The sequence below is a fragment of the Tachysurus vachellii genome, chromosome 17 (genome assembly GCF_030014155.1).
Source record: "Tachysurus vachellii isolate PV-2020 chromosome 17, HZAU_Pvac_v1, whole genome shotgun sequence".
In the NCBI taxonomy this organism is placed as follows: domain Eukaryota; kingdom Metazoa; phylum Chordata; class Actinopteri; order Siluriformes; family Bagridae; genus Tachysurus; species Tachysurus vachellii.
In genome coordinates this window covers 7,784,285-7,812,199 of record NC_083476.1, presented here as the reverse complement: position 1 = coordinate 7,812,199, position 27,915 = coordinate 7,784,285, and the positions used below count along the sequence as shown (strand labels likewise).

The window sequence follows — 27,915 nt, the reverse complement described above, 5'->3', positions numbered from 1 at the left end:
GGTGGCGGTAAATCAACTTTTAGTCTCGCTTTATGTCTAAGAAGAAGTTTTGGGACGTGACATGGCGGGATTTTCTAGTGTTTGTTTACACAGTAATCTCTCAGTGGTGTAACTTGGTTCTGTGGTCAGCAGAAGTATGTGTGAAGAGAACAAGAGGGTGAGCGGCGTCATCGGTGAAAGAGAAGTCTGTCTGTCTGTACGCGTTGTTTTCTTTTTAACCCGGTCTGTTAACTGTAGGCAAGACGGTGGCTCGAGACGGTGTTCGGTGCCGAAGGAGTACCGGATTTTGAAGTGAGCACGCGCACGATCGGGCTGCTGGATCAACTGGCACAGATTAGTGAGCTGAGGTGCACAGAAGTGTCCTTACTGACACGTGACTACAGACACAAAGCAGCAGAGTACAGCAGCGACGGTACACAAATATTCATCCATGAATTTACTACTTGTGCTGTTTCGTATCATCTAATATGACAAAATATATTGGCGCACGTGACGTCATGTGGTAACGTTGAGCTACTGACCAGTAGGTCATGAGTTAGAATCCCACGTCCACCAAGGTGCCACTGCTGGGCCCCTGACCAAAGGCCCTTAACCCTCAGTTGCTTATTTGTGTAAATTGAAGTCAATTGTAAATGCCAGAAATGTAAATATTAAAAATACAATTGGAGCCATTTAGATCATATCAAGTAGCTTTTATTGTCATTTGAACCGTGTATATCTGACACAGTACATAATGAAGTAAAACACATTCCTGCAGGACCGTAGTTAAGAACTATACATAAGTATCCCAGCCACATAACGTGTATAATGTGCACGGCGAACGTTGGTGACTTGGTGTGGGCGTGTCCACACCAAGTATCAGATACCGTAGTGGAGGAAACAGGCCATGGACAAGAAAGTTTAATGGTTATTAAACTTTGCAAAGCAACATTATTACTATTGTGCCGGACAAAACTTTGGCACGTAACTTTTCCCACAGCTTTTGTCCCCTAGACCCATGAATAAAGTGTCAAATTGACCGGCTCATTGAGGAGAGGTGTGCTATGACTTTTATAAGCGATCCGAGTTCAGGTACTTCCGGTACTTCCGGTAACGGGTCTCAAAGTGGCCTTTTTTCCCATAGACTCCCATTATAAACTTTGGAGGTTTTTAACTCAACAAACTCTTTCGAACTATCTACACCAAACTCGGCCAGCTCCTTTAGGGTGAGACTCTGAACAAAGTTTTAAATTAATGTACCGACTGGCCTTCCGGTTGTGCCGCAGCCCCGCCCCCAAAATATGCAAAATCAAAAAACTTTTTACAACATGGACATGTGACATATCAAAACACTCAGAACAATGAGTTGAACTCCCTCATGTGTAATTTGAAGTCACGTCACGTCACGTGATGTCATGTGAAAATCAAAATTTAGCACAACATGGACATGTGACATATCAAAACACTCAGCACAATGAGGGGAACTTCCTCAAGAGTATTCGGATGACGTCACATGCTCGTCTCCACTAGCCTCCGAGATTTGCCACGTGCAAGCACCATTCACATTTTCTTCAGGAAATGTACGTTCTAGTTGGTTAATGCTGTTGTGCCGAACACTGAACACCGAACCTTACTGTGGTATCCAGTGGTAATGTTAACCTCCAGCAATAAAATTGCTGCCTGTGTGAATCAACTGTGTGTCTTACACTGCTTACGGAAGGTTTTAAGAAGACAATTACAATAGAATAAAATTGAAATTTATGAAGAATAGTCAAAATATAAATGAATGACAATTATTGACAATTTTATTAAAATGTTCAATTAAGTAGTGATAGCACAATGATGACAGTGTTGGCTCTGTGCCTACTGGACACTTGTACAATGCAGTAGATGATAAAACTGAGAGATGGAATACAAACAATTTAAGATGCTCTCCTTTGGTTCTAGCCACCCACTTGCAGGAAATACTACATCAAGGTGTCGGGCTTCAACCTGGAAGTGTTGCCCAATCCACCTCTGATCTTTTGTCTGTGCTACAGGGCACTGCTGAGGTCCTTAAAGTCAGGGATACATCAATGGGAAGGTAATATACCACAGTTGGGTTCAATTTAAAAGCATATTATATTTGAATATTAAGGTTTATGTTCACAGATTTAGTTTATGCAAGGTTTCCCAAAAATGTTAGTTTTGTACTGAAGAGTGTCCTTGTAGAAATTTTCAAATACTATGTCTATGAGTAACCATAAGTGACATAACTATTAATTTCCTACATAAGTGCATAACACAGCTGTGATTCTAATGATGGGCATCTTTTATTTGAGATTTTCTCTGTACAATCCAATGGCTTCTGGTCCATTGCTTCAATTTAACAATGACGGTTGTGTAAAAATCTATTAGAAAGGTTTCCAGCTTTCCAGTGTGTAACTGTATGGGCAATTTTTTGCAAGGAGGTAAGACTCTAGTGTCACAGAAGCTAAATTATTTAGTGTATCGTTAACAATCTAAGTAACCTAAGCCATAATAGTAGCTTGCAAATTTATGGCTTTTTTACTCCTTAATTTTGATTATTGATTATTAGCACCATACCATAGAATTCTTATGAACCCTTTTGTATTACTTTTAGTAACTGTGTTAAACAATTTCTAGTCAGATTATTAAATTTTGCCTAGTTGTCTCCCAGTTAGGGGGGCACGGTGGTTAGTGGTTAGCACGTTCGCCTCACACCTCCAGGGTTGGGGGTTTGATTCCTGCCTCCGCCTTGTGTGTGTGTGTGTGTGTGTGTGTGTGTGTGTGTGTGTGTGTGGAGTTTGCATGTTCTCCCTGTGCCTCGGGGGTTTCCTCCGTGTACTCCGGTTTCCTCCCCCGGTCCAAAGACATGCATGGTAGGTTGATTGGCATCTCTGGAAAATTGTCTGTAGTGTGTGGTTGCGTGACTGAGAGTGTGAGAGTGTGTGCCCATCGATGGGTTGGCACTCCGTCCAGGGTGTATCCTGCCTTGATGCCCGATGACGCCTGAGATAGGCACAGGCTCCCCGTGACCCGAGGTAGTTCGGATAAGCGGTAGAAAATGAGTGAGTTAGTGAGTGTGTCTCCCAGTTCAGACATGTTTTTCGTCACCCTTCAGCTGAGAAAAGAATACAGAAACTCTCCCTAATATTCTGCAGATATCTCATTTCCATATAAATGTATATCTTGTGTAATAGACCATGATCTAAATTTTTAAAATGGCACCTGTGTGAAAGTAACTATCATTTATTAACTACTGGCTTTACAGCTTTGTCCCTGCAATTAATAAATTGACCGACGACCTGGCTGAGGCAGAGAAGACAGACAGGAAGTTGGGGCAGGAGCTCGCTGCTGTGAGGAAGAAGATGGCTGCTACAATGATTCTCCGGAAAAAACTTCAAGAGTAGGAACAAACACAAAAAACACACTGAATGAATGGCACAGTGTCACATTCAGACATTAAAGAGAATCTACAGTCCTCTTATAAAGCACCGGAGTAGCATTGGCAATACTTTTGTTTCTTGCTACACACTAAAGATATTTGAGTTTGAGCTCAAAAGATGAATGAGATGATAGATCAGAATTTCAGCATTTATTTCCTGATGTTTATGTTGAACGGTTTGGAACAGGGCACCTCCTTTCACAGACATCCAGATTTTTGTAAGAAAATCATTGGAACATAGCATCTTACACCATTTTACCCAGGAAGAAGTCATTTGTTGTGTTGGCAGTGAGACTTTGGGTCCTTGCTTTACTGCATGGTGAAGTTCCTCTCATTTAGATTGGATGCATTTCCTTGTAAATTGGCAGACAATATGTTTCTGTAGACTTCTGAATTTATTATTTATATATATAATTTATTAATGATTAGTGAGCCTGTTCCAGAAGCCCAAGCCATGACACTATTTCCAGTTTCACATTTTGTGGTTCATCTCTGTATTTATTTTTAGTGAATTCCAATCTGGCCTACTGACTCTTAGTGCTTATGACTGGTTTGCCTCATGTGGTTTGGCGTCTGTATTTCTGCTAAAAGTCTTCTTCAAATAGTGAATTGTAATGGCTTCATTCTGCTTTGTGAAGGTTGATGCTGATGGCACTCATGGTTTTTCTTCTCAGCTCATACAGTGTTGATCATCAGCTGTTATTGTCATGTGTTGCTCAGTACACCAGTCTATTCTTTCTTTTTGTATAATGGCTCTGATGAATTTTTGTGTTGGTTATTAACAATAAAATGCAGTCTTCACGGGTGAAACCCATGGCAGAAATAAAGAGTAGACATTTAGAGCTGTCTTTCAGGAGACAGGTGGACAAAAAAAAAACCTCTTAAGTCACATGGTCCAATAGTTTTGATCACTTTCATCATTGTTTTATAGTGTCAATGTACCACACCACTACTTAGTTTTAATAGTATTTAAATTTGGATTTTATGCCACTATGCTAATACTAGATTGACTTATACAGAAGTCAAAAGTAAATGGTAGCTGCGAAGAGAAGCTCCACCTCAAAACAAAAATCGCCACTATTCCTAGTTTGGATTAAAAAATCATTGGATTTTCTTCCAGGTTATAAGAATTTCTAAGTACTCTGTAACCCCCTGTGACATCAGAGTGGCAGATAACCACTAACTTCTCACAGGAACAATGAAAATGCAGCATCAACCAACACATTAGCACACAAGAGCACAAATATTTTAGTATGAACAATTGTAACATGTTTCTCCATGAGCTTTTCACTATTTATTATAAAGAAAAGCTGAACTAAAAATTCACCCTGTGTTTTGTTAGGGATTTGAAGAAGATTGCACAGGTCCAGCAGGTTGAGGCTGCTACAGCTGAAGAGAGGTTGCTCAATATGGACTTCATGAAGAACAAATCTAGAGATCTGACCTACAGGAATAAGATAGCGCAGGTGTGTGTGTGTGTGCGTGTGTGTGTGTGTGTGTGTGTATGTGAGTGAGTGTGTGAGTGAGTGTGTGAGTGAGTGTGTGAGTGTGTGAGTGAGTGTGTGAGTGAGTGTGTGAGTGAGTGTGTGAGTGAGTGTGTGAGTGAGTGTGTGAGTGAGTGTGTGAGTGAGTGTGTGAGTGAGTGTGTGAGTGAGTGTGTGAGTGAGTGTGTGAGTGAGTGTGTGAGTGAGTGTGTGAGTGAGTGTGTGAGTGAGTGTGTGAGTGAGTGTGTGAGTGAGTGTGTGAGTGAGTGTGTGAGTGAGTGTGTGAGTGAGTGTGTGAGTGAGTGTGTGAGTGAGTGTGTGTGTGAGTGAGTGTGTGTGTGAGTGTGTGTGTGAGTGTGTGAGTGAGTGTGTGAGTGAGTGTGTGAGTGAGTGTGTGAGTGAGTGTGTGAGTGAGTGTGTGAGTGAGTGTGTGAGTGAGTGTGTGAGTGAGTGTGTGAGTGAGTGTGTGAGTGAGTGTGTGAGTGAGTGTGTGAGTGAGTGTGTGAGTGAGTGTGTGAGTGAGTGTGTGAGTGAGTGTGTGAGTGAGTGTGTGAGTGAGTGTGTGAGTGAGTGTGTGTGTGTGTGAGTGTGTGTGTGAGTGTGTGTGTGAGTGTGTGTGTGAGTGTGTGTGTGAGTGTGTGAGTGTGTGAGTGAGTGTGTGAGTGAGTGTGTGAGTGAGTGTGTGAGTGAGTGTGTGAGTGAGTGTGTGAGTGAGTGTGTGAGTGAGTGTGTGAGTGAGTGTGTGAGTGTGTGAGTGAGTGAGTGTGTGAGTGTGTGAGTGAGTGAGTGAGTGAGTGAGTGTGTGAGTGAGGATTTCATATTTTAAAGATTTTTAGTTTTTTGATGTTCACTTAAAAAACATAGGTACATAAGTGTAGGTTCATAAATTACTCATTTTTAAAATGACAGTATCTTGGAAGGTCTGACTAATATAGCCTTGGATTAAAAGGATTAATGCTTATAGTCATCTAACGTGTATTTTTGCTCTAGGACAAGTTGGCTTCCAGACAGATGAAGGACACCCTCACTCACCAAGCTATTGTGGAGCTCGCAGAAGTATGAGGCTCTGTCCACTTTTAACCATCATATTATCATTTTCATCATTGTTAGTCCAGGCTTTCTCTGTTCTAAGAGTTTAAGAAGTGTAATGTTGATTATGATACCAGCAGGAAAGTTCTGCAGACTTAAGTTTGCTCAGATAATTACTAAATTATTGTTTAAGGAAATTACAAGAAGCTGTCTAGTGTGAAAATGTTCCTTGGATGATCTGTCTCAGTCAGATTCAGTCATATTTTAAACTCTCTGTCTTTTAATTTCACAGAAAATCACAGCCCTGAAACAGGAAATATCCCCTCTCATGAAGAAACTGGAGCCTTATAATGACCTGAGCCCTGTAAGCAAGCCTACAGTGTTTTCCATCAGTTACAACACTAACACAACAATCTGTTATAGAAATTAGTCTTTAAAAATAAATACAAAAATGGTGTTTAAAGGTGGGGGCACGGTGGCTTAGTGGTTAGCACGTTCGCCTCACACCTCCAGGGTCGGGGTTCGATTCCCGCCTCCACCTTGTGTGTGTGGAGTTTGCATATTCTCCCCGTGCCTCGGGGGTTTCCTCCGGGTACTCCGGTTTCCTCCCCCGGTCCAAAGACATGCATGGTAGGTTGATTGGCATCTCGGGAAAATTGTCCCTAGTGTGTGATTGCGTGAGTGAATGAGAGTGTGTGTGTGTGTGTGTGTGTGCCCTGCGATGGGTTGGCACTCCGTCCAGGGTGTATCCTGCCTTGATGCCCGATGACGCCTGAGATAGGCACAGGCTCCCCGTGACCCGAGGTAGTTCGGATAAGCGGTAGAAGATGAGTGAGTGAGTGAGTGTTTAAAGGTCATTTGAGATGAACAAATGGAAATGTAATGAAATATAAAGTCACAAATGATTTATAATCCTTCCTTTTCATATAATGAGGTTCAAATTTGTCAGATAAAATGTCTCTAGCCTCAGGTGTTCTGCTCCCGGATAGAGTATAATGTTATTTGTACATATTTTTGACACAACCTTAAGAATGTTGAATGTAGCGTGTTTAGGGCTCCAGGAAAGAGGAGACTGGAGGCAGGATTGTGAAACTCAAAAATCTTTTAATATTTTAAAGGGTCCAAATAGTATCAGAATGGTTGTTTAGTGTGTAGTATTGTTGAACCACTGTTCAAGGTTTATTTGAATCTTTATATGACTTGACTCATGAAACACTTGCACCACTTTAAAACAAGAGGTTATACTGAGTACAAATTATGATGCTGAAATCTCAGATTAGACTATATGGCACTAACCATCATGTCATGTCCCATTTTGTCCTATTTTGAAGGTTGATCTCTCTCTCTCTCACACACACACACGCACACACACACTTTAACTGAAGCTCTTGACTTTTATCTGCCTGATTATATCTGAAGTTTAAGAAAATATCTTGAAGACTTAAAAAAAATAAATAAATAAATAAAATAAATTTGGACAAAAGTTAGCAGCATGTAAATTGCAGTGTAATGTTAACCGCCACCATAAACGCACTTTTAATTTAATTATTTTTTTATTCACAATTCCTTCCCCTCCACAGAGTCCTGCTCTGGCTCGGGTTGCAATTGAAGAGGTGAAAAGAGAGCTGGTATGTTTTTGCCGTATTAAATTTATTACTAGGGGTATAATGATTGGGTAGTATGGATAGATACATTGATTTAAAAGGTAACAAATGGAATAGAAGTAACAACCATAAATTGAATATTATCCATTATCGTTGATTCTAAATCAATTCTCACCAAAAAAGACAGCTGAATAGCCTTAGAATCTAAATAGTAACCTAACAAATCTGTGTCTTAATTATTTATATCCTATTGTATTGTGGCAGATGAAGTGGTATCGTCTAATTAAATCGCTGCCATAAGATTCAAAATCATATGGTATTGTGAATAAACCTGTGTTGTTTTTACACCTCTGCTTATGACTGCTTATTACCTGTCAGTTATGTTATGTGATGTTTGTATTTTTTTTGCATTTACTAGGAGGCCCTGGATGCTGCACTAGAGCAGAAGGTTGATTTGATGAACACTTTGTCTATGTGACTAACTGAAGACTAAAGATATTAGCAGCAGTTGTGTTACCGAACTAATTTTTTTTTCTAGCCAATGTTTTCTGTATAAGCTTTGTGCAAATAAAAGCATTTTTCTATTGAGTTCAAGGTTTTTTTGTTTTTTTTTTAGTAATTATTGGTACTTTTGCTTCGCCAATGCTGGTGTTACATGGTATGTAAATATTAAAAGAAATAAGGCAAAGCAGGTTTCATGGTGTTGAACACACCTTCACACCACAGCTTTAGGGTCCCAGGTGCGCGTCTGTGCTCGGCTTCTTGTCTGTGTCAAGTTTATTCCCATCTCTAAAAACCATGCCAGTAGATGGTTTGGCTTGCTTGTGGGAGAGAGTGAGTGATGGATGGATAAATGGATGGGGGATAAATGGGTGGATGGGTGGATAAATGGATGGGTAGGCAGATGGGTGGATGGATAGATGGATAAATGGATGGATGGGTGGGTGGCTGGATAAATGTTTGAGTGTTGTGTAGATGGGTGGGTGGATGGGAGGAGGTATGGGTATATAAATGGATGGGAGGATGGGTGGGTAAATGGATGGGAGGATGGGAGGGTAAATGGGTGGGTGGACTTTTTTCATATTCATTGTGTATTCCTGCCTGATGTGAAGTGATCCTGAGACTCCACCAAATTGCAGTAAGAGTGATCAGGGGTAGAAGAAGAAAAGGTGTCTGAACATAGGGAACGGAAATAGAGCTACAAGTTCTCCTATCCGCTTGGGGTCGCTGTCGTAGTTGACATAACGAAAGACCGGAAGTGCCTTCTTTTATTTATCGAGTACAGCGGACATGGGCAGAATTCCAAACGGCTTCTCGATGGATAAATAGTGCGTTAGACAGCACGTAGAAGGCGTTATGTCCTGCCCTATGTAGTGCGCTTATGTAGGAAGAATGTAGTCAGTTGGGATTCAGCTGTTGGTGAAAAAAGCCAACCGTGCTAAAGGGGCCGGGACGCGGGGCCGCAAACACGTACTTTAAACTTTGGCTTTTTAATACAGATCTATGCTGGAGCTTTAATCTGAGTGCTTCTAGAAAAAAAGGACAAGAAGATGTTAAGAAGAATATACACTCGAGCTGAAGTTTAATACAGGTGCGCAACGTTTAATCTCAGCAGCTGGACGTGTAGCAGACGCAGAATAGCTACATGCTACATGCTAACATTTCTAGTGTGTTTCATATATGTATATAGCTCTTTTCTTTAAATACTGTGCGGTTTAAACATACTCGCGTTTCTCGAATCTCTCCAACTACCTGTTACTTAAACATTTCGGTAGTTTATCTGTAAATTGTGCCCTAGTTAGCTGGTTGTTAGCTCACGGTTACCGGGATGGAAGATAAACGTTTAAAGCGCGCGACCGTAAATATGTTTAATAAGAAACAGTTTCTATTTGTGTATTAGGATGATTTTAAAGTACAGATTTGATCCTGTTTTATGCCTCGTTTAACGAAGGACATGTACAAATTCAAGTACTTTTAGTGTGTGTAGTAAACGAATAAAAGGCTTGTTTTAAGACGTTAGTTAAACGTTGTAAAGAGGTTTGTGGGTCAAGAAACGGCGAATTAACTCCCAAAAGGAGTTTTGCGCATGCGCAGGTCGAGAGCCCGCGTATTGTTCATACATGATGCAGGGATCCACGTGCAATGCAGCCGGGTTTGGAATTACAGTCTATAGAAATACTATAGTCTCCTGCACCTTGGGTAGCTCTTCTGTCTCCTGTCTTCTATCGTGCAGCTCGTAAAATGTATTTGCATCTGTTTAGTTGGTATGAAATAACATTTCCTCAACCGAAAGTCTGTGATTTATGGTTTAGGTCATTTTGCTATAGGGCATGAAGTGATTTGAATGCACTATACGGAAGAGTGCAAAAGTTTGCATACCATTCTTTTCTAAGGCCACCAATTCTTTAAGTGTACACGTTAACTTCTTGCTATTGGTTCTCAAACTAGTTTTCTTTTAGTTATTTTATTTTTTTTTACATTTTGTAAATATATGGGAAATACACTTGCACTTGAGGAACACTTGCATTTTGTTTACTTCAGACACTTATGGCACATTTTGCACTTTATTGTATATCCAGTAAGTTCTTACCTTTTGTCTAACTTGAGAATGATAAATGGATTGTATGTATGTATGTATGTATGTATGTACATCAGAATCATATCAGATTTATTGGCCAAGTGTGTTGACACACACAAGGAATTTGGTTCCAGCAGTTTGTGACTCAAAAGTACAGACATAAATAAGACTATACTATACAAACTAAACAAGAAAACAATGCAGACGATGAGATACAATATAAACAGGATGAGTATAAGATATGAATATAGAATGAATAAAATATGAAGATAGAATATGAGCGATCAGTTATGTACTTAAAGTGTGGGAGTGCAAATAGCAATATTGTGCAATATTATGCTTTTGTACAATATACAGCAGCAGTAGTGTGTAATATACAGATGATTTGATGATTGACAGTCCTGATAATGCAGTACTTATGATAAGAAGCAGTGAATATAATTATGGTGAGTTGTTAATCAGGGTGATTGCCTGGGGAAAGAAACTGTTCCTGTGTCTGGCAGTTTTAGTAAGCAAAGTTCTGTAGTGCCTGCCAGAAGGGAGGAGCTGAAAAAGGTTGTGTCCAGGGTGCGAAGGATCACAACCTTTTTCAGCTCATCTCGTGTGCGTGCGTGTGTGTGTGTTGGGGAGGGGAGCCATTACAAAAACATAAGCTTATTTATTTATTTTTATCTTGATCTATTCACTTTTCAGGGTCAGGGTTGTAGATCAACATGCACACACATTCATACCCATTCATACATGTGGACAATAGTAGCCAGTCCCCTCCCAGCATGTGTTTGATTGGTGGGAGTTAACCGAAGAACCCAGAGGAAATGTAATAAGGCCCAGAGAGAGCACACAAATCTAATTATTGTTTTCAGATAAAAATAACGAGCATCTTATACAGTTATTACAAACTTATTGGTGTAGTATTAAATGCAATTTTTAAACAGAATTTTATTTTTTGTAAAGGTTCACAGTTAAGCTTAACATGAATGTAGGAGTTATGTCAGAACTTCATACATTTATTTATAAAGAGTCCGGATATGTTGAGAGAGCATTTCCCCTCTCAGTAAGTGTTTGTGGCTGGTTATTGATCACAATAAATGTCATAATTCCATTATTGTTTGGACAGCTTTGCTTCGGTCAGCAGGCAGATTGGTTTTTACAGCTTCACAAGAAGAGAGCAACTTGTTTCACTTCAGGATGTGTTTTACATTTTGGCCTAGTGCACATAGCATGATTTGGTAATCAAATCTTTAGGCAGACAGTCCACTGTATATCCTAACTTCCCATCCATAATCTATTGTAAAATATTTATTTCTAGGTCTGGAACACGCAAACCACCTAGCAGCTGCTGCTTTGAAGACCCTGCCCATCTGGCCAGTCCTTTAAAGATGGCTGAAGGCCAGAAGGCCACTGAACTCCCAGAATGCCCTGCAGACTGTGGGGTCACGTCGGAAAATCTGGACATGTCCCTGAAACCTGAAGCCCTGTCCTCCAGCTCTCCTACAATTGAGGAGCCAATCAGCATGCAGAGCCCCTCCAGGCCACTGCCCCCTGGCTTACTGTCCATGCCCTGCCTGCTAAAGGAGCTGCGCCGAGACTCCTCCCCTGAGGCTCTGCCACCAGAAGAAGGCCCTGTCACTTCTGTCATTCAGATCTGCCCACAAGAGGACAGTGACTCCTCAGCCTACCTGCGTTCACCCTCGTCTTCTGGTCATCTCGGTGATTCGGACACTCTTTCCTCAGCTGAAGAAGAGGATGTGGATGTGGCTGACTCTAAGCCTGCCCCCTCTTCTCACTCTGACCCCACCCCCAGGAAATCGTCACGCCGCTCACGGTCCGAGAGCGACGCATCTGCTGGAATTTCCATGGTTGCCAAGAAAAACCGATGTCAGGAAAAGCAGGCGAATGGTGGGCGGAACCGAGAGCGGGGCAAGCGCAGCCAGAGACATAAAGAGAGAATGCGTCTGCTAAGGCAGAAAAGGGAGGCAGTTGCCAAACGTAAGTCCCGCCCATTGGAGGACAGCAGCACTAGCGACAGCGATGCCACTGCACACTCTTCGTCGTCATCATCAACAGCATCATCTGACAACGAGGGAGGGACAGGTGGTCTGCATCCTCCAGGTATTGTGTCCGGCCACACAGGCACACTGTTTGTTGAATGCTGCTAAGATGATTTGGGGGAATTAATCTTTGCATCTTTGTATGGACTTTTTGAAAACATTATTGGTAGACAAAACTCATATATATCAGGTAACAAACGTGATTCTCGTACACAAACACAGTTTCTTATGTAGGGCTGTTACGCTGCCACGGTTTTTCTCGGTGTGTGAGAGCAAATTGTTACCTCACCATGGACCTTTTTAAAAAATGGATTAGAATGCCTTTTTGTTGTAACCAAAAGTTCTTTACTTCATTCTTTTTGTATACAGCTATGACTCATATTTTGCACCCCCCCTCCCTCTAGACTAAACCATACTATAGCCTGCTCTATGTAAGACAGATGTTCTAAGAGCAGCCTATCCATAAAATATTTCTAAGAATGAATGATAAATACAGGATTTGTTCCTTTTGTTTGGCTATATGGACTATACGATTTCATAATGCAATTAGCATTTTAGTTTGTACTTTAATTAGCAATTTTTTAAATTTCGATTAACAGACTAACATCATTTAATTATGGTGTCTTTAGACCTGCTTTCCGTACTGTGAACAGTTTAAACTATATTCATGCTACTAACATGTGATATCTTAGTGTCAATGAATTCAGTTCAGAAAACGTAGCAGTACAGAATGTAGAAACATGACATTTTGTAAATTTTAAATATGAAAGAACTGACATTGTCAGGAGTAAAAAGTGGCAATGCAAGTAATGCAGAGTTCAGCATCCTGTGTTAACGCTATTTGTTCTCTTGTGGTTGTGTAACAAACAGAGCTGTTGTTGCATATGAATATTTACTGGTTTCTCAAGTTCAGATACCGTTTCCCAGAATGCTAAGGCTAATGTAGCACAGTACAGTAATTAAATACTAACACAACAAATACTTTATATTTCAAAGCTATTTCGTTGACTATTAGTCTATTACTGTAAACAAAAGAATGTAAAGCAGCAGTGTTTTGTAGTGAGGATTCATGTTACCCCTTTTGATTCGTGCCATATACTTTTGAAGCAGTTTGTGTGGTGCAGAATAAATGCGTACCTTATACGTTTAACTGCAATGCACTCAACTTTCATCTGCAACTTGCTGGCTCATGAAAGTGAGTCGCTTGATCTTTTTCCCCCCTACATTGTTCAGTTTGACTACAGAATTTGTCAGTATCACAGCTGATTTGAGCTTTGCTACAAGAAATAAATTGGCACTTAGGCTACATTTACACTTTTTAGCAAATGCACCTATCCATAGTGAAGTACAGCAAGCTACAGTTAATCTACACTTGCTCTTTATTGTACTGTAGTGGTAGTTAAAATAGAAATTCATTGGTTTGGCAGGTCAGTTTGTTTGCTAATCTGTACTACAGTCACCTTATTCACGTTAGTCATATTGCTTTTGACCACCTGCTTGAGGTAGGATAAGGCCAGATATAGAGCAGTGGATCAGAAACTTGTAATTTACTCCCAAATATCAAAAACGTTACCAAAATTCTACCTTCAAATACTCTGACCCAAAGCTCGTCTTTATGATTAACATGACATTTAAAGACATCCTGGGTTTATATTATAATAAAATTCCAGGTTATGTTTTTGGTTGATGTTTTGTGAACATTTTCTCTAGTTGAATTTGTCCAACATTACCTTCACCGCCGTTCCGCTAACGATACTGGTTAATGATACTGGCTCGCAACATGATCTGCACTGCTTCTACATTGGCTTAATGTTAATATCACATTCAGGGTGACTGAAAAGTGGTGATTGAGAAGCAAATGACAATTACCCATTTTTTATTATTAAAGGAATCGAGAGACTTTCTAAAAGTCTCTTCAGAAATACTCTGCTTTTAATGTTGGTGTTCAATATTCCGATTTTCCATTTAATAAGAGAAATTGTTTGTAAATTGCATTGTGATGCTTTGTTAAAAGATTCTGCACCAACAGACTTCTAAAACTCAGACTTCTTAAAAACTTTAATCAAGCCGAGTTTGGAAACTGTGCAGCTAAACAGACGTAGAACTTCTATAATTCCTTACATATATTTAAAAAAGTGAGCGAGGGAGAGATTTCATCAAAGAAGGCAAGTGTGTTTCTTTACACGCATCTATCCTGACAGTGTAACTATGACAATAGCTAGATAAGTGGAATAAATGGAGATGCATCAGGAATTGTCCTTGAATTTCAATTATCAAATCTGATCAGTGATGAAAGAACTTTTTTTTTTAGTTAATAGCAGTTAATTGATGCGCTGCTACACCCAAGTCTAACCCTTTCCTTAACCTCAGTAACGTAGTACACTTATAGAATTTTTTATTAAATGAAATCCGTCAATCTGTTGAAAAACATTATAATAAAAAAAGTTTCATGTGCATTGTTGCAGCTGTCAGATATTCCTACCCTTGTGATGACATCTGTTTCCTTCTAAGTTTTAAAAACACACCCACACACCCACACTATCTATTGTGCATGTTGTGAATGACACCACGCTGGCTGGTCTTGACACATTAAAGGCATATTCACACTGAGCATAATGACATCAAGTGCCAGTAATGCTGGATTTGTTCACTTTCTTAAAAGAGCACAATTGTTTCCTACAGGAGCTCATTTCCAAGCTCCAGGCAAATGACAGCAAATTCTTTAACTGAGCTATTTTGCTTTATGAAGCTGTTCAGAAAACATGCTTGGCTTCATTTGAAAATCCTATTTTGCTCATGTTCATCATGAATATGCCTTAAATATGCAGGTTTACTGTTCCTCACACCTACACACAATACAACAGACAAAAACACAGCACCGTTGTGTGAGGTTTCTTTCTCAAACTCTCAAATTCTCAAAACGCACAGATTGGTGTATCCCATTCCTTGGCATTTTTATGCATGGTTTCTTGAATGTAAATGAGTGGCCCAAAAGCTTTATCCATTACAAAGTGCACAAAGATTTTCACAGTCTCTCTCTTCATCAGTGGAAATGCAAATTCCAAAAATAAAGCCAGCTTGAGAAGAAGTGAACGTGAGTGATGTATATACCATCTATACATAGTTCCATGAACTTTATTTATGGATATATGTATAGAAAAATTTAGTTATAGATATATATCCTACAGTTAAATGCTGATTGTTGAGGGCTTTTTTTTTTTCAGTATCCCAGATTTTTGACCCACTACAAAGGAAAAATGCTTAGTGATGTTTTTAGTTTTTAAATCAGCAGCTAAAGTTACTTTATTTCTTTTATTTTGTGCTAGCTTTACTTTTTGGAGTTCTCCATACACCAGGTTATAATAATTGTTCTATTCTGGCAATTTACTTGTGTTAAGGCCTTGTCTAGTATAAAAGTACATCCCTCCAAGAGCTGGTCACTTTACAGGTTTTGTAACATTTTAAGGATTGCTCCTTTTTTTTTTTGGCCATCGAATGCTGCGTATTGCGTATCGTTCGACACTTGTGTCAATTCATCATGTTTTTCCCCGTTCAACCAGATAGCGTTTACTTGATGTACCAAAACTCTGACATGTAGTAAAGATTTGTATTCTCAGCACCTCAGTTCAGACACCTTTTTATAAAAATATTTCTATAAATCAAATCTCCCATTTTCTATATTGGATGGAAATGGGCACCAATGTGGCCATATTCACCACTCAAAAAGTAAACTTAAAGTTAAAAGAGCCGATCATATGCGATTATTAATACAATCAGTGGGTCTCAACGGTTGAAGTCTTTTCATTTCAAAAGAGGCTGTACTGTGCCTTTGCTTGATTTGACTTCTTTTCTAAGTTTTTTCATTTAAGGTTTTTTGTTCTGTCCATCTGTGCCATATTTGTTTGATTTTCATGTTTAAGATGAAGATGAAATTTTTGACCATAGTTTGTGTCTCAAACATTTTCTGGACACCGAAACTTCTAAATCAGCAGTTTTAAGGTCCCACTCAAGGCACTGCAAAATTCTGTAAATATACACACTCAGAGATTTGACAGCAGCCCAAGAGATGGCGTTGTTTCTCTTGTGAATTTTTAAAACCTTTACCGATTTTATTTACTGAACACATCATGCAATACTTTTTTGCACCTTTTCTGCCTTTTGCAGCACAAGATAAGTATAGTTGGCATCTTTAACTCCAGAGCTAGTGTAGAGTTAATCTGCAGGGTTTTTATATTTTTTGTTTGCTCAATAGGTAAAATCAGTTGTATTTGGTAATCTAGGTATATATTACTCATATGAGATCAGTTCTGGTTGAGATAGTGTTTAAAAATTGGCGGATCTTATTGTCACATGTCAATGCAACGTACCGAAGTGCCCAGATTGCATCGTGAACGCTGCATGACTCCCATTAAGCTTGTCAGCATGGCTGCCGTGAAGTGCAGGGTTTTTCTAGTGTGTGCCTGACGTTTGTGTATGTGTGTGTTTTCGGCGCTTGCTGTCTGTCTTTAAGCTGCCCGCCGTGGAAACAGCATGGGTGGAGTCCTGGAGGAAGCGCTGACACGAGTGGCAGCCGCCCAGAGGCGTACAGAGGAAAGGTTCCGTGCATGGATGGAGCGAATTAGCCGTCTCCATTCCGGTGAGGACGACGATCAGTCGTACAGTGGGAATGCAGAAGGGCGGAGTCACGTTGGCACAGAAGAAACCCCTACAGCCTATCGAATCGTCCGTCTGAACAATGATGCCTCTCCCCCTACGCTGAACTCGGCTCACAGCTGTGTCCTGGATCCAAATCTGCTAAATGTGTAATGCAACGACATGCTGAGCTACTGAGAAGAATTGAAGAAAAATACTTGCGCAGAATAGAAACATTCTAGCCAACAATGCTGGATACTGTACACAAGGCTCTTTGTCATTTTGTCTCCCCTTCGCCCCAGTTACTCACTTTCTTATCTCCTTTTGTCTTCTTTAATCTTCTCTCATTGTCTTCCTCTCTCTCTCTCTGTTTACATTTGTTTGTTGCCAAATAAGTTTGTTCCAAAAAAATTCCACAGCAAGGAAAAAAAAAAACAGACTAAAACAAATCTATTACTATCGTTGTTGTCAAAGTTGGCAGTGATTTCAGTCAGTTTACCAAGAGCACATACAAGGCACTCAGAACTAAAACCAAGTGCTACAAACACGAGTCATAAAGGAAGGGGTCAGTCATTACACAGCTGTACACGTTACATTATACAACGTCATAATAACGTACACATTGGTAATATAACGATATTAATCAATAATGCAAGGATCTCATGTTCAGCACAAATGTAGCTGTGACTGCTTGGCAAAACGGAATCCACCTGGATAAATGCATATTTTTGTTTATATGGTAAACAGACCTCGTATTGTTTTTGGGGTAAGAACTTGTTTCTTCCATATTATAAGGTTTAATTTGGCATTCTAGTCCATGATTATATATATAAAAATAATCGATGGTTACACGATGGTGGAAAAAATGTGATTGGAAGTCGGAAAGTTTTTTCCTTTGGTTTGAACTTGGGAAGGATTTGTCTTAAGGAGTCATATCTCAATGTCTCTCTCTATCCATTTTGATGCCACGTCATGTCACTATGCACATGGGCATGATTGTGATTGATAAAATGTTAGACCACTCTGAAAACCTCTACTTATCCCTGACCTAATTTACATAAACTTCATATAACATGTTTTATTTTATTTTTTTTTCTATTTAGGGTAACTATATTGAATTGTCTGCTTTTAAAGCCAAATGTAGCCCCCAGATTAATAATATGCTAAGATCTCCCTCTTTGAGCTGAGCGCTTTACTCCAACTTGGTTTTCTTTGTTGCTGTACACATCTAGCCATCCAAGTCAAATTAGCATGCACACTTTGATATGCCTGTAGACTGACTACAAAGTCCGGTTCGTTTTGGCTTATTAAAATGCAGCATTAAAGGTACTGAATGATTATAAAATCAAACCTGGATACCTTGCGTAACTCTGCACTGAAGGAGAGAGATCCTGTTTCTTCATCAATACACACATGCTCTCAGGAGAAATAAGGCTAAAAAAAAGCAGGGGAATATTTAGAATGGTGCTCATGTACACACCATCGTCCCTCACTGTGTGTGTCTTGGAACTTCTCTGACTTGTTTTACAGACCAGACAGATCACACACACAGCTGGTTAAGTTAGAATTGACTTTTTTTATTATTATTATTTTTTAAGTGTTCCTGTGACCTCATTAGTTGTGATCTGGTTTGGCTTTGGGGTTTTGTTTTACATCACATGCATGCAAGAAAATAAGAAGAAGCAATAATGCATGAACAGCTGCACTGTGATGTCCTACTGCTAATATAACTTAGAGTTACTCCATACACACATGCTCTGAAGTTTATGCTAACCTCAAATGTTGTGTATCTGAGTCTAATAATGAATCTTGATATAGTCAGAAACACTGTACAATGAACACACACAATGGTGGTGTGTGTGTGTTGTTTTTTTTGTTTTGTTTTTTAAAAAACTCACCATGAATACAAATCCCCGTTACTAATCACAGAAGGGCCTTAAAGAGAAAATGTTTATTTTACACACATCCACACTTTATGGAAGGAGTTAAAAAGTTTACAAATTTGTGCTAAATAATGACACACTTCCTCAGTGACTCTGTTGAAATTGGCTTGTGAACTGCAACACGATAGAGCTGATGGAAGTAATAAACCATTTTCTTATATCTTTATTTTCATTTATCTAATGGAATGACGTAATCCATTGGTAATGTCCTTGGTTCAAGAATAAAAATAAAAGAATGCTGTCATGGATTTCTGTCCATCATTTATGTTTTGTGTTTAATGAAAGCACAAGGCTGTTTTTATACTTACCTTGAGTGTTACCTTTATGCTCCGGCAATCAGTAAACGTTTAAAGACTTCGGCAGGAAGGAATCAGAGTTCAGTCTGTAATGAACTCCGAAATTATGCTGACCTCCTCAGGAGCTCTTTGTTGCAGAATTCCACTGGAAAAGAAAATTGTTGAAGGACATTATTTACATTTATGTTGTTTACTGTCCAGTGTCACCTAAATGAGGATGAGGCTCCCTTCTGTGCCTGGTTCCTCTCAAGGTTTCTTCCTCATATCATCTCAGGGAGTTTTTTTCTTGCCACCGTTTCCTCAGGCTTGCTCATTAGGGATAGATGTTCGAGATCAGTAGAAATTACAATTTAAACCATTTTACAATTTATTCTTTTTCTATGCTTCTGTAAAGCTGCGAGAGAGACAATGTCGGTTGTTAAGAGCGCAATACAAATAAATCGAATTGAATTGTATACACTGAGCTTAATAGGAACACCTGTACACCTGCTTATTATCCAACTGACCAATCGTGTGGCAACAGTGCAGCGCATAAAATAATGCAACTACTGGTCGAGAGTTTACAGTTAATGTTCACATCAAACATCAGTATGCAGAAATAATGTATTCAGTGACTTTGACCATGGCATGGATGTTTGTGCCAGATGGACTGGTTAGAATTTTGTCACAAGCTGCTGATCTCCTGGGAACTTCACACACATCTCTCTCGAGTTTACATAGAATTGCTTGAAAAGCAAAAAACATCAGATTCGCAGGCAGAAATGCTTGAATGGTTTGAGCTGACAAGCAGGCTTCAGTAACTCTTTACAACCATGCAGAGCAGAGAAGCCTCTTACAACACATGGCAAACTTGTGAAGCAGATGGGTTATAACAGGAGCTCAGTTGAATCAATACCCCCATGGCATATTTCTAATATTTCACATAAACCTTATTTGAAGCCATTTCCCTGTACCTGCATTTTGTTATCCATTACGTTGCTGCCACATTACTAATTACACAAATGACCCGTGTAGAGATGTGTGGCCAGGAAGTGTGTATTTCACTTGATCGTACATAAGTATAAGTTCCTGTTGAGATCTAAAATGAGATAGAAAGGGAAAACCAGTCTTGCATGGTTTATGCAAGGAGAATAGTTATCTTAATTCTGCTCCTCTTTGGGCATTTTAAATAGTAATGCTGATAATATTCACTTTTTGATCTGCACCCAGTAAATAAACATTTTTACTGGTGTGCAACGTGTCATTTTTTTTTTCACTTAAATATATTATAACCTGTTAATTGTGGTTGTGTATAGCTGTTGCTATTCGTGCCTCTTTGTCCAGTATGTGTCTTGTTTTTTTGTGCGTAAAGCTAAAACATTACATTATTAATCATTAATTATTTAACACTTTTCACATATTATTGATCCAAAAGTCATAGACACATAGCTTGATATTGTGTAACCGAATGGTAAGTTTGACTGAAAAGAACCTTACAGTAACATCGAAGGCTTTTCCCCTCTAGATAAAAATATACAAACTCAGCAGACTCGACACTTAGAAATGTATTTATGGTACAACATGGGAAATAATGATTTTGTCATTGGCAATTGTGGTAGACTAAACTTGTGTGTAAAACTAAAACCATTTTGTGTGCATGTGTGTATTGTGCAGTGGGGCCCGAGGTCATCGGCCACTACGATGTGTCAGACACGTACTCTGAACAGGACCAGCAGTTGCACACCCTCTCAGGTCAGTGGATAGGGTTAAAAAAAACTGAATGTAGACACGTTTCCTTTCAATGCCTTTGCAAAGATGAAGGGTTGACAAAAGCCTTGCAATAATGATATGTTGGAAAGAAAGAAAATGGAAGTAGAATAGACAGAAAGGAAACATAGGAGCAAATACAGCACAGCTCAGGGATTGTCAGTCTTCTCAACAAAGGGCCATGCTGCTGCCTGCAGATTTCCATTCCAGCCAAATAAGTCAGTCATACCTTATAGTTTTTCAGTATTTGCTGGCCATTGCTTTGGTGGACTGAAAATGTGCAGCCAGATCGGGCTTGTGGACAAGACGATGCCTGTTAAAGTGAATTTATTTCTTTGATGTCTGTGTATACATTCAGTTTTTATTAATTCATCCATGAGGGACTATAAAAACAGACGAGCTCTGTGTCGTGTACTGGCATTACAGTTATTCCAAATTACAGCTGAGTCACACCTACAGTATGTGAACCACAGAATTCTTCTTATTACTAAGGAAGGAACATGCAATACATGGTTATCAGACAATCTGGTTAGGTTTTTTTTTATACATATGCACAAATGACCTATGCAGTCAAGCTTAGACATAAATCTTTTAAATGAAAACTGACTATCAAATATTAGTGCAAGTAAACATCCGGAGAAATTGTCCCGAAACAGCAATACGACAGATACTGTAATCTTTCATACTAAAATGTTCTTGTCTAAGATGTCATGAGTAAGAAAGTAATGAGTGTCATGAGATAGCTGTAAAAGAAAATGTAAATTGAGGCAAATTCAACAAGAATAAATTCAATAGCGTGTTAAAATCATTATAAATGCACAGATTCATCTGGAACATCTTAATATTAGATTCAGTATACATTTAGGTACATAAATATCCAGACACAGGTATTGTTATATTTGCTGTCTATCACAGTATATTGGAGTTAATTTTAGGGGATCTGTATCCAAATCAGGTGAAGAGTGTAGGAATTATAGCACTTTATATTTATGCCCTTCCACATTTTAAGGTGCCAAAGGCATTTTGGATAAACAGTACTATTAGATTAAAGTCTGCACTTTGCGCTCACGGTTATTATTCGCTTTCAGCTACGATATATTCTGATCAAATCTAAGATTGATAACTGTCAATTTGTTTCAAACTGTTAAAGGGTTGTGCACCTGAGTGTATTCTACTTTTTTAAAGATATTTCAGAAGTAAATTCAGAAGTGTGATTTTGTTTTCTATTTTTACTCATGTACATTATTTGTTCACCAAATATTACTGAACCATGCGTAGTAGTATAAAAGTCGGTGAACATTTGTCCCGGTTGTGTTGCCGTAGGTCCGGTAGAGGTGGCGCCTCCCCAGATGGCTCTGCCGTTGTCTGACAGTGAAGTGGAGATTGTCGGCGTACAGGAGAATACCAGGTTAAAAAACACTTCTAAGCATTATTACTAATTGCTTATTTGCTTATTAATTTATATTAGCATACATTTAGCTTTTTCATTTGTCACTTTATTAATGTTTAATATTAATATTAATGTTGGCTGTCTTATTTTGTTTTATTCGATTTTGTTTTATTTTTTCATTTAGCTTTTTAATCAATCACTTCATGTTCTCTTACAGTGCTGTGGCAAGATTTCCAAGAGGTGGCGTAATCCAATCTCTGTCAGCATGGAAGCAAACAGCCATGCCCCACTGGACAGCCGTCTCTGCCCCGCCTGACTGGGCTCCACCCACAGAGGTGGTGGATCTGACACTGGATGAAGACAGACACAGATACTTGCTGTGATCCCACAATCTAGGCACTCAGTGTTTGCCTGAGTGTCTTTAAACATAAAATTTATCCCTTTATTTCTTTGGTGACATTTCAGAAACGTTTTTGTTTTTGTTTGTTTGTTTTTTTTTTGTGTTTTTTTTATGGTTTGGTGTGACAATCTGAACTGAACTGAATCCGACAGATTTGTACTCAGCTGTCATGCATCAGTCTTGGAAAGCTTTAGAAAGGCCACATCAAGATAAGTATGTAGATACACTGGTGATGAAAGTTTAGCTTCCTTGCGTGTATGACTTCATGTCATGTATGACAGGTAGCAGTACTGTAATGGAATCATCTGTTACTTAAGGCACAAAGTAGTCATATTGTTCTAACAAGTCAAAGTCTGGTGAGATTACAGCCTTGAGAAAAAAAAGGAAGAAAAACAAAAATACATGTTGAGCCAAATCTGATTTGCTCAGTTCACCGTATCCAAATGCATAGCTGAACAAAATTGTCAAAACTACTGTTAGAAATATACTGTATGACTTCTTATTTCATTTGTACTACAAGTGCACTGAAATTTGCCTTTTTCCCTGTTTCTAAAAAGACTATCAGGTTATATCTCAAATGTTTTGAGTAGTCGGGCAAACACACACACATGGATGCCTGATGTTAGCCTCAGGAGTCTTCAACCCTTTGCTGTAACTTACTGCAAAGCTGCTTTATAGTGTAAAAATAACAAATTTACTCTGAGAATAGCAATATCTCAGTTAGGGTTTTTTGTGTGTGTGTGTAAGAGAAAGCGCTACAGAGAGAAGTGTTATCAAATTGTTTAATGCTGCTGTTTGAGTGTATGTTTCTGTGTGAGCGTGTTTGAAAGAGGTTCTCTACACTAGATCCCGAGATCTTCAGGCGCCTTTGCCTTCTGATATTTTAGCACAGATCATGGCCTTTATGCCAGTGGAAAAGAAGCATTGGCTGGTGAAAAATCTTCGAAATTTGTAGTCACTATTTTTTAAAGTAGAAACTGAGACTAGTTTAAACTGTGTTTAATATCCGTATTGATCTATACGATTGTATATTAGTTTTGCTATATCATGCTTTTCCATAATACAGCGTTAGATGTTAATGTTAATATTGAAAATGTTTTGTTCTGACATGCTTGAATGAGAGTTATTAAGAGGGAAATACATATTTCCAAAAATAGATCTAATGCATTTTTGCTGTGGTTATTTTATTTGATTTTTTGTATAATCAATCACATCATTTAGCTTCCTCTTCGGACTAAAATTGGACGAGCAAAATTTGTCTTGCTTGCATATGACGTGGATTTTTCAGCAGAAACAAAAGTTTGCTGTTGCCGATACAGCAGTAAGCTCTGCACAGTGGTATGAAAAAAAGGAGAATGTCTATTATTCTCATCTTGTGTAATTTATATGTGAGTATACATATACTTTGTGTTTCAGACACTTCTGATGCCAATGATCAGCTGACCTAATCCTTCATTGTCTGAATTTGGTTAGTTGGAGAAGGGAGAAACGGAAATTCCTTTATGGCTGAGATTGAAACATTTGTACTAAAAGAAAAGAGAGCTAAGAGCTTGTATGATTCGCAAAAGAATTTCGATCTTAAACATAACCACAAAACGGTTGTATTAACAAAACCGTTTAATTAATGGACTTAAGGAAGCAACTCTTGACTGTAGTACCAGCAATAATTCATATGACTGGTTTCTATTAATGCACTTGTTCTAGTATGTTATGGGATCTGTAGTGACAGATACTTCATAGGGATTTGGATGGTGGATGATCCATGGATTTAATAATAATAAACATTTTAAAATGTTGATATGGTGAAGATTTCTTTAAGGAAACATCTGTTTAACCTTCATCGAACGACTTTCAGGTGTCGGTGCTTTGTAATGGTCATTAACATTTCTACATTGGGAGACTCTTTAGGATTACAATTTTCTGTTTCTCAGTAACAAGAAAGAGATTCTGAGGAAGAGAATGAGAGTTTACTGCTGTTATAATGGAACTGATAATAGGAGTTAAGATATCCCACAGTATTAACTGTAGCTATAAATGTATGATCATAACTGCTGTGGTATAAGTGGGAAAAAAACACTTCAGTAAATGCCGTATTTGGAACATAATCAACTCCAGGATGGACTTCGTATCGAGCTGTATGTCATGTCACCCGGCCTGTTGATTCTTCTTGTATATCGCAGTTTCTCAACACTAGTCCTTGTATTCCGGTTCCTGCACATTTTTGTTTAATCCTGCTTCCAACACACCTGATTCAACCAATCAGCTAATGAGCTGCCCTTCCTGAGTTAAGGTAGTTGTGTTAGAGTAGGGAAAACTCTAATATTTGCAGGACAGATGATATTCCAGATCCATGGATAGGAACTTCTATAATAATATGCTGCATTCTGTTTTACATAATGTATGGCCCATGTAGTGTGTTTGTTTTAGTTCTTTTGAGATAGGTTACGTGTCAACCAAGATGTAGAGCCAGGAAAAAACCTTCTGTTCTGTTTATCCGTATTGCCCTTTAAGAGAGGTCATAGATCCATACTCAGTTTTTGTTGCCCCTTTTACTGACAACACCTACGCTAACCACTCTCCGAGTATAATTGCACCTTTCCCTTGTAGGTTGAGCCATGTAGCTGGCACCCGTTATTTCCATCATGTTCTTCATTTCTTACTGGTAGTAAGAGCTGGATAACTGGAAGCAGAATTGTTAAAAAAAAAAAAAAAAAAGCACCTTAGCTTCCTTATTATTTCACATCATATTAAAACTGCCAGTATAATAAAGATTACAGCATACTAGGCGTTCAAACCTGTGACCACAAACTGAGAGAACCAAAGCTTCAGAGGATCCTATTGACTTCAACACCTTTATTCGCAACTTGAATATTGATGGAAGATTGTATCTGTGTTTTTTTTCAGATTGTAAACACAGATTTTAAATAGGAATACGGATGAGTTGTTTACATTCGAGGCTCAGTTAACACATGCAGGACGTATCAAGCTCAATCCACAGATACGTTGATGTAATAATGAATGAATTATAGGAACTTTTCTACTTTAGTACAGCTCACTGTGTTTAAACAAAGGGAATGATTTGATAAGGTCCAGGTTACACTGTATACATCCTGCTCATCAGTTTGCTGTCCAAACAGATCAACAGCAATAAGACCATAGATTTAGGGTTCAATTAGATTTTATACACCATCCCAATCGAATAATTATGATTGTCTGTTCTCCTCACATTGTGACTTATTTTGGCAGTATTTTAAATTATGGACAATATATGTTAATCATTTTTTTTGACTCTCCAAGTTCTCTATTTCCTTCAAATTATGAATATTAGAATAAACGGAACTATTTTAAGATAATAAAGCTATTTAAAAAGTAATGTGTACTTAGTGTGTTTTCTTCTTATTCTCCTTTAAATTTTTCTTTTTCTATATGTGCGAAATGATTATTATAATGCACAGAAATATCTTATTAACAAATCATCAAAGCATGACCAGATACATTCCAAAGCATGCCACTATCGTGGGAAAGCTGCTCATAACCTTTGACCTTCTGGCACTATGGGGTGGGGGATAGGGTTTGGCAGCTGGTCTGTTCACTCGTCAGGACAAAACCCCTCACATACACACACTACAGCTGTATGCTAATGTAGCTCGAGCCTGTTGCACTGATAGAACAGGAGTAGAGTGTAAAGTTATTCATTTCAAATGTGTGCCTCAAGTTGGTACGAATCAAAATAAATCTTAAAAGTATCTAAAATAAATGACATTATAAATGACTTATTGTCGTAACTTCCATTGTTAGATTTGAATATGTTAAAATATTTCAAATAAAAAGACATTTCAGTCCCAAAGTTGGTCATGCAGTCTAAGAAAAATATTATTTTCTTTTAATAAAGGTTTTATATATATTTACATTTAGAAACAGTGAATAGTAAATAATAAATTTACCATTTCCCCAAATACCTTTCTTCCAGGACTGTGGAATAGCATTGTGGAAACTTTAATTTTTGTTTTTTACTTTGTTGGTTACTGCATTATTCCATATGTATCACTTCATAGTCTAGACTTCATAATAATAAATTGTTAAAACGGAGATAGCATATTACAGATGTTTAAGAATTGTCCAGAAACAAAAGAAAACAGGAGAAAGTGGAACTATCAATGTATACAAAAGCCTACAAGATATGCGAGATCTTTGAAATAACCTATAAGCTAATTTCTTTTATATTATTACAACGATGTACCTGAGAACATGTGCAGTTTTATATGGAAAAAGATGCTGGTCGCATTATTTAATATAAAGAATGGAAAAATTATTGACTGTAAAAAGTGTAGCTATTGTGTCAAAATCTTACTCAAATAAAAGTGCCCAAGCCAAAATATACGAAAGTCAATATGAAAGTCAAAAAGTTTTTGAATATACTCAAATATTAAAGAATAAACACTTAATCGTTGAGTCAATGCTCAGACAATTTAGTTCATGATATGTTTTTATGCGGAGTACAATTTATTTTATTATTTATCTAAAATGGTTAGATTATTGTTTTAAAGTAACTACTCCAATTATCTACATAGTTCGCTAATTAATTAATCAAATATAAAATAATATAATATTTACCATTACCTAGAATTTGACTTACTGCTAACCAACCAGTGATGCTAGCTTCTGGATCTGATGCTAGTCTAACCTGCAATTAGCAAAGAAATTAGGCTAATTTATTTAAATAACAAAGTAGCACACATGCTCTTTTAAATTAGACAGAATTCATGCCTTCTAGGGAGCCAAAAGATGACTCCAGCATACTGAAATATTTTACTGAAGTATAATCATGGTGTTCATCCTCAATTTCAACAGTAGTTTATCTACACAGATAGCGATGTTGTTTTAAATCATGTATGTAGCACGAGTAAGTAGCTTCGTTTAATATATTGATAAACTTGACTGGATGCTAAACAGAAAGGTATTGATGCTAAACTGAGCAAAACTGGCTGATATATATTTTACAGTCATTAGCTAGATGTGAGACTTAGAGGATTTTGCAATTCGTAATCCATACTTCTTGTGTCTAAATATTTTTATGCATTTGTACATGTAATTAAAAGCACAGTTATTCAATTTAAATAATACGAAACTAAGGTAAAGAATATAACAAAATTATACTTAGCATTTTGTATAGGAATGAAATGCAATTAATTAGATATTTACCTCCACAACTAAATGTTTAATTGTCTCCTACTATTTATATATGGTACAAAATAACAAAACTACTCATTTAAATACTTTTAAACCAATTATCTAACTTTTTAAAACATATTTTAAAATAATAAAATAAAATTTA

At 38.0% G+C, this 27,915-nt stretch overlaps 2 protein-coding genes across 4 annotated transcripts; both read left to right on the top strand.

Annotated features, from left to right (window-relative positions):
* Nucleotides 1-8,132, top strand: haus1 (HAUS augmin-like complex, subunit 1). Its single transcript, XM_060890440.1, has 9 exons — nucleotides 1-157; nucleotides 238-412; nucleotides 1,927-2,062; nucleotides 3,254-3,388; nucleotides 4,770-4,893; nucleotides 5,902-5,967; nucleotides 6,233-6,304; nucleotides 7,521-7,568; nucleotides 7,963-8,132. Exons 1-9 carry the CDS (start codon nucleotides 137-139, stop codon nucleotides 8,020-8,022), a joined length of 837 nt encoding a protein of 278 aa, XP_060746423.1. The 5' UTR covers nucleotides 1-136; the 3' UTR covers nucleotides 8,023-8,132.
* Nucleotides 8,133-8,860: 728 nt separating this feature from the next.
* Nucleotides 8,861-25,931, top strand: ark2n (arkadia (rnf111) N-terminal like PKA signaling regulator 2n). 3 transcript variants are annotated; one of them, XM_060890404.1, is made up of 5 exons: nucleotides 8,861-9,135; nucleotides 11,432-12,234; nucleotides 20,698-20,775; nucleotides 22,114-22,198; nucleotides 22,398-25,931. In XM_060890404.1, exons 2-5 carry the CDS (start codon nucleotides 11,502-11,504, stop codon nucleotides 22,561-22,563), a joined length of 1,062 nt encoding a protein of 353 aa, XP_060746387.1. In that variant the 5' UTR covers nucleotides 8,861-9,135; nucleotides 11,432-11,501; the 3' UTR covers nucleotides 22,564-25,931. The 3 variants fall into 3 exon arrangements, with proteins under 3 accessions (XP_060746387.1, XP_060746389.1, XP_060746388.1); XM_060890406.1 differs by lacking the exon at nucleotides 20,698-20,775; XM_060890405.1 differs by lacking the exons at nucleotides 20,698-20,775; nucleotides 22,114-22,198; nucleotides 22,398-25,931 and adding an exon at nucleotides 16,684-18,996.
* The last annotated feature ends 1,984 nt before the right edge of the window (nucleotides 25,932-27,915 follow it).